Source organism: Limanda limanda, chromosome 17 (genome assembly GCF_963576545.1).
Source record: "Limanda limanda chromosome 17, fLimLim1.1, whole genome shotgun sequence".
Lineage (NCBI taxonomy): Eukaryota > Metazoa > Chordata > Actinopteri > Pleuronectiformes > Pleuronectidae > Limanda > Limanda limanda.
The window spans coordinates 24,601,562-24,609,061 of record NC_083652.1 but is presented as its reverse complement, the minus strand read 5'-3'; the positions used below and the strand labels follow the sequence as shown (position 1 = coordinate 24,609,061).

Here is a 7,500-nt window from a genome sequence, read left to right as displayed (position 1 = left end):
AGAGGTTACACATTCTCACACAGTTAGGTTCACAACAGCAGGTTCTACACACGTCCAGATTTCATACGAAGTCAACACAATGGGATTTTTTCGTTTTTTATTTTTACCAAATCTGCAAAAATTTCTAAAAACCTTTTTTCACTTTGTCATTATGGGGTGTTGTGTGCAGAAGTTTGAGGGAAAAAATGAAATGAATCTCTTTTGGAATAAGGCTGTAACATAACAAAAAGTGTAGCGCTGTGAATCCTCTCCATATGCACTGTATATGTATCTATAAGTATAGATATGTATCTATAAGTATAGATATGTATCTATAAGTATAGATACATTCAGCTGGGCATGTTTGAATACACAAGGTCCCGGTTGTAAGGAAATATTTTTTTGGTTGCGCTGGTTGTACTGTAAAAACTGTATTAACATACTTGCATATTTTGGTACTGTTGTTTTGTGTGTTTTATTTTATATTTTTGTTTTGTTTTTCCCGTTTTTTCTGAATTGTTTATCAATTTACATTTTGTCACTCTTTTAGTATTGATGTTTTTGGGGGACTTATATTTCTATTGGATAAATTACAGGTGAATTTTTTCTGTAGATGTTAAACTATCGAAAACCCAACAAAGTTTAATCCTCTTCACCGACGGGAGGATGACGGGACGGGTCTCTGCTCGGCCGCATCGAGAACATGGGACACAGCTCCTGAGCCCTGACCCTGACCCTAACCCTGACCCTAACACTGACCCTGACCCTGACCCTGACCCTGACCCTGACCCTGACCCTAACCCTGACCCTGACCCTAACCCTGACCCTGACCCTAACCCTAAACCTGACCCTGACCCTGACCCTGACCCTAACCCTGACCCTGACCCTGACCCTAACTCTAACCCTGACCCTAACCCTGACCCTAACCCTAACCCTGACCCTGACCCTAACCCTGACCCTGACCCTGACCCTGACCCTAACCCTGACCCTGACCCTGACCCTAACCGACTGTGAAACTCTGAGTGAACTTAGGGAGCAACGCACAACAACGTGAGTCTATCGGGTCAAACCGCTGGAGTCCCGGATGTGAAGAGTCCGTAATGATGTTATCGGCTCTGAAGAGGAAACAGGAGGAACCATGTCTACCACCAGGAGGCGCTGAGCCACGATGCTCTGGACGGTGGAGCCTCCACCAGCAGCTCCCAGGTTGTGGTTGTAACTGGAATCACTGGGTTGAGATCTTTAGTGGTTCATGGAAGTGAGAGAGTAGTGCAGAGCCGTGTGTGAGGGTGGAGGAGAGTTTTTATTTTTATCACACGACATCGACCAGGTTTTAACAACCTGAGTAAGAAACCACAATAAAATCTTCGTACATCCATAAAAAAATAAATAGAGATAAATAAAGTCAATAAATCAGTTAACTTTAGCAGAGACGTTCAGTTTCAAAGAACCTCATTTCACTTCCTGTACTGACTCAGCACTTCTCTTGCTCTCTGCTGAGTCATGTATTAAATCAATACACTCGTTTGGGATGTGGCCTCAGACGAGGTCAAAGGTCACAGGTTGACCCGTAAATAAATAATACACCATGAATAACCAATAAATATCAGTAATAAATACAAATCTTAATTCAGTAACTGCCTTTCTGGTTAATAAATAATTATCAATAAAGAATCGATCTGCAGATGATTCCTGTCGAGTCCTGAAAACGCTACAGGAGCTCAGGAGACCCCCCCCCCCAGTTTGTGCTCCTTCTCCTGGACCATTTGTGGATCAGCTAGGAACTGATTAGTCTTTATCTTTATTCCACTCCCACCGGTGGGCGTGGCTTAGGGGGCACCTGCAGCTCTGCGCCTGTAGGTGGCGATGGCTCTCAGGCTGCGGATCAGGTCGTGACAGAAGGAGCGGAGCTGAGTCAGCGTCACGTGCGCCGCCACCTGCACCTCGTAGTTCCCCGTGAGGCGAGAGGCCAGGTCCCGCCCCCAGGTCTGCTCCGGACCCTCGGCGCCGAGCGGAGCCGCCTCCTTCATCTGAAACACAGAAGACGTGTGAGCAGCCAATCGCTGGAGGCCTGGGCCGCAGTGGTGATGTCATCAGGTGTCTGGTACCTTGTTGATGTGGGTCAGCAGGTCGCTGAGGTCGGCTCGCAGGTTCGTCAGTCCGCCGAGCCGGTCAGACAAAACTCCCAGCAGCCCCTGGTACAACCGACAGCCCACTGACATACGACTCACACACATGTCCTGCAGGGGGCGACACACACACACGTGACATCAGTTCACAGACTGAAACAGGTCGAGATCTGCTGCTGGTTTGTTTTTATAAATCTCTTTTCACTCAATAGTCACTTAAAACAAATTTCTAGGACCGCCTTTTTCCACTTGCGTAATATCTCAAAAATCAGACATGTCCTTTCGCAAAAAGATGCAGAAAAACTAGTCCACGCCTTTGTTACATCGAGACTGGACTACTGTAATTCATTATTATCAGGCTCCAGCAGCAAGTCGTTAAAGACTCTGCAGCTGGTCCAAAATGCTGCAGCACGTGTCCTGACGAGAACTAAGAAAAGAGAGCACATTTCTCCAGTATTAGCATCGCTACACTGGCTTCCTGTTAAATCTAGAATAGAATTTAAAATGATCCTCCTCACCTTCAAGGCCCTTAATGATATGGCACCTCTTTACCTTAAAGAGATGTTAGTACCATATCAACCTACTAGAGCACTCCGATCCCAGAACTCAGGTTTACTTGTTGTCCCTAAAGTCTCTAAAAGTAGAGTAGGAGCCAGAGCTTTTAGCCATCAAGCCCCACTGCTGTGGAATAATCTCTCACTTTCAGTTCGGGAAGCAGACACGCTCTGTTCGTTTAAAAGTAGACTCAAAACCTTCCTTTTTTATAAAGCTTATAGTTAGAGCTAATTAGTGCGTAAGAAAGTAACTTGTTCTATGTTCTAAAATAGGAAGCGTTTAGTTTAAAAAGGCATCGAGGTATTGATGTCTGATCTACTGAGTGGGCCACATGGTTTTCATCGTACTACCACACAAACCAGGAGCCAGTCAGATTTACCTTCAGCCTCAGTGTAGCCTCAAGTTCGGCCTGTTTCATTGTATCATTGATTACAAGGTGAAAACCCTGATGACGCTAAGACGCAAAGGGAAGTTATGACACATGACACACGGAGCTTCTCTTTCCTGCTTCTCCTTCCTCTTCTCCATACTTATCACATCAAAGTAACTCATCTCATAAGTACATGTTACTAACTTGACCCCTATCCCCGAGTCCCTGTGCCTTAGCGCCAGCGGATGCAGGTCCACAGCTGTGGCCGCACCATGGATTATGATTATGGATCGCACATCAGAGGTCGCAATGCTGGATCCAGTTTGGTGGATTCTGTATCGTGGCAGCTGATCTTAGTGGTTATGGAGGATCCTTAGTCGCATTGGCATCAGATAATGATGGTGGTGGACCACGACCGAGGTGGCAGCTGATGATTGATCCTAATAAGAGGCAGTGGACAATGACTGTGGACTATAGTGGATCAGGTCTTGATGCTGGATCGTGATCTTGCTGCTAAAACCTTTCTCCTGATGATGTTCTCCTCTACACATCTGTGTCACTTGTGTCCGTCCTGGGAGACGGATCCTCACATGTGTCTCTCTGAGGTTTCTACGTGTCTTCACCTGTTAAAAGGGTTTTTAGTAGTTTGTCCTGACTCTTGTTGAGGGTGAAGGACAGAGGATGTCTCACCATGTTAAAGCCCTATGAGACAAACTGTGATTTGTGAATATGGGCTATACAAATAAAGTTTGATTGATTGATTGATTTTCTAGTCTTGATGACTTTTTTACATTCACACACATTCACACACATTCACACACACATTCACACACATTCACACACATTCACACACATTCACACACATTCACACACACATTCACACACATTCACACACACATTCACACACATTCACACACATTCACACACACATTCTCACACATTCACACACATTCACACACATTCACACACATTCACACACATTCACACACACATTCACACACATTCACACACATTCACACACACATTCACACACATTCACACACATTCACACACATTCACACACATTCACACACACATTCTCACACATTCACACACATTCACACACATTCACACACATTCACACACATTCACACACATTCACACACACATTCACACACATTCACACACATTCACACACACAGTCACACACACATTCACACACATTCACACACACATTCACACACATTCACACACATTCACACACATTCACACACATTCACACACACATTCACACACATTCACACACACAGTCACACACACATTCACACACATTCACACACACATTCACACACATTCACACACATTCACACACACATTCACACACATTCACACACATTCACACACACATTCACACACATTCACACACATTCACACACATTCACACACATTCACACACACATTCACACACATTCACACACACAGTCACACACACATTCACACACATTCACACACACATTCACACACAGTCACACACACATTCTCACACATTCACACACACATTCACACACATTCACACACACATTCTCACACATTCACACACACATTCACACACATTCACACACACATTCACACAAACATTCACACATATTCTGGGCTGGAGCCAATCACAGCTCACATTGGACGACAGCTCACCAGCGAATCACAAGCTGACCTACAGAGACACCCGCCCACATCTCCAGTCACAAGCGTGTGAAGAAGAAGAAGAGGAAGAGGAAGAGGAAGAGGAAGAGGAAGAGGAAGAGGAAGAGGAAGAGGAAGAGGAAGAGGACTCCACACATACAGAACCTGGTCCAACTGGGAACCTTCACTGGTTTGTGGAGACCTGGACTCCACCACTCGACCAAAAGCAGCTAATGTACCAAGAATTCAATTGATCAATCCGATCTTATTTACATGATAATCACGTTTCTCTGACTCGTGTTGAGCTCAGAGGAAGCTGCTCCTTGTGAACATCCAGGAAACAATCTGGGAATATGACACAGATGAAATGTGACTGGTCGAAAGAATCATGGACCAGAAAACCCTGTGATAGTGGAAGAGCACTTCCAGAACCGGTTCTCCATGAGAACCTGAAGAACCTCCTCACACTGACCTTTGTGAAGCGGTCAGACAGGGGTTTGAGGACGGGGGCGGGGGGGATGCCCAGTGAAGTCACCATCATCTGCAGGTTTGGGGTCTGAGGCGAGGGGTCGAGGGTCAAACCCTGAGGAGGACAGGAAAAGGTCACTGAGAAAAGAAGAGCAGGCGTGGAGCTGAGCCAATCAGAAGTGTTGCTCACCTCCGTGCTGACGGTGGCGGCGTGGGCGGGGGGGAGGTCTCTGAGGATCTTCTCCACCAGCGCCTTCGCCCGTTCTGCTGCCTCCCGGAGCTCCACGGGGGGGTGGGACACGGGAACCGATTCAACCACAACTGCAAACAGGAAGTAGTACAGAAGGGCGAGGGCTGGAGGGAAACAATGGATGCAAGTATGGAGCGTCAGTAGTGCCAGAAAACCATATTTCATATTTGTGTGATTAAAGAAATGAAAAAGTTAATTCAAGCTTCAGCAGAGTTGGACACTAACGTATGGAAACAACGCTTACAACTGCAGGAAAATTACATTTGTAGTTTTTCAACCGGCTGAATGTGTTGGGTCATAAAAAATAAAACAATTTATAAAAGTGTAAAAGTTAAACATGTATCAACATAAAAGTGTTTTGTACATTTCTACTCTGCTGTAAAGACAAGTGCTTTGATCTACTAGCATCTGTAGCATCTAAGTTTTGTTCATCAACACAAAGCGTCTGATGGAGGTAGAGGACATGTCCAACGCACAGCGGTGTCCTCCTGGGACGGACTGTCCATCACTCCTCTGGTGAGGTACGCATCAAGTCTTTTAAAAAACAGACCAAATCATTTAAGCTTTAGCGAACAGACGCACAAACAGACGCACAAACAGACGCACAAACAGACGCACAAACAGACGCACAAACAGACGCACAAACAACCTCCCATAGAAATCACACAGGGCAAAAAACAAGCCTCCACAGATCAGGTGATCATCACAGATGCTCCAGGTCTTACCTGTCCAAGAGTCCATGGCTCTCTCTCTCTCTCTCTCTCTCTCTCTCTCTCTCTCTCTCTCTCTCTCTCTCTCTCTCTCTCTCTCTCTCTCTCTCTGTGTCTCTCTCTCTCTATCTGTCTCTCTATATGTCTCTCTATCTGTGTGTGTCTCTCTCTCTCTCTATCTGTCTCTCTATATGTCTCTCTATCTGTGTGTGTCTCTCTCTCTCTCTCTCTCTCTCTCTCTCTCTCTCTCTCTCTGTCTGTGTCTCTCTTTCTGTCTCCCTGTCTCTCTCTCTCTCCCTGTCTCTCTGTCTGTCTCTCTCTTTCTGTCTCTCTGTTTCTCTCTGAGTCTCTCTCTCTCTCTCTGTCTCTCTCTCTCTGTGTCTCTCTGTGTCTCTCTGTGTCTCTCTCTCTCTCTGTCTCTCTCCCTGTCTCTCTCTCTCTGTCTCTCTGTCTCTCTCTCTCTCTGTCTCTCTCTCTCTCTCTCTCTCTCTGTCTCTCTGTCTCTCTGTCTCTCTCTCTCCCTGTCTCTCTTTCTGTCTCTCTTTCTGTCTCTCTGTTTCTCTCTGAGTCTCTCAATCTCTCTCTGTCTCTCTCTCTCTCTCTCTCTCCCCTGTCTCTCTGTCTCTCTCTCTGTCTCTCTCCCTGTCTCTCTGTCTCTCTCTCTTTCTCTCTCTGTTTCCGCAGATAAATGCGTTCAAATGTTTGCGTGTGTTTTTATGCGCACGCTGTGTCCCGCGGGATTTCCCCCCCCGCTGCGGACTCATCCGATAAAACCCGAAGTGGCGAAGCTTCAGAAAACTTGTTGCGTAACAACGCAAGTTCACACCTTAGTTTCTACGTCAGACTGTGACCTCAGCCAGGAAGTAGTCTGATCATATTACAGTAATATGCAAAAACCTCCAGTTAAAGACCTGCTTTGAAAATGTGACTTGTTGTGACGTCATCAGATACTGCACCTGCACAGTTACTGTAAAGGATCTGTGAAATTACTGTAACTGAGTGTTGTGATTCATTTAAGTAAAATCTTACGTTTCTATTATTTTAGTATTAGATGGTTAAGTTATAGTTGTACTTTGAATTATTACAGATGACTTTTTTTTTCTCCTGATCTTTACTGTTTGAAACTGTGATTATTGATTTAAAGAGAAATATTTTATTCTTTTAACATTAGTCTGTATGTGTGTCTGTGAGTAACTTCCTTCGTGTCGTCATCCTGGACAAACTGACTCAGCAGGAAACATGAGAAAATGTCACAGTTACTAAGAACATTTACAAAATCTATAGAAACATGAATAACCTTTAATATTCTAAACACAATCTATCTAAAATAACGGACACTATCTACATTATTTTGTCATATGTAGACACAAAATATAACAA

The 7,500-nt window shown here is 44.9% G+C and overlaps 1 protein-coding gene across 1 annotated transcript; it reads right to left on the bottom strand.

Annotated features, from left to right (window-relative positions):
• Window positions 1-1,263: 1,263 nt before the first annotated feature.
• LOC133023752 (uncharacterized) lies at window positions 1,264-6,151 on the bottom strand. Its single transcript, XM_061090813.1, has 5 exons — window positions 6,136-6,151; window positions 5,351-5,514; window positions 5,165-5,275; window positions 2,088-2,219; window positions 1,264-2,009 (listed from the first exon to the last, which is right to left on the bottom strand). Exons 1-5 carry the CDS (start codon window positions 6,149-6,151, stop codon window positions 1,809-1,811), a joined length of 624 nt encoding a protein of 207 aa, XP_060946796.1. The 3' UTR covers window positions 1,264-1,808.
• Window positions 6,152-7,500: the final 1,349 nt, after the last annotated feature.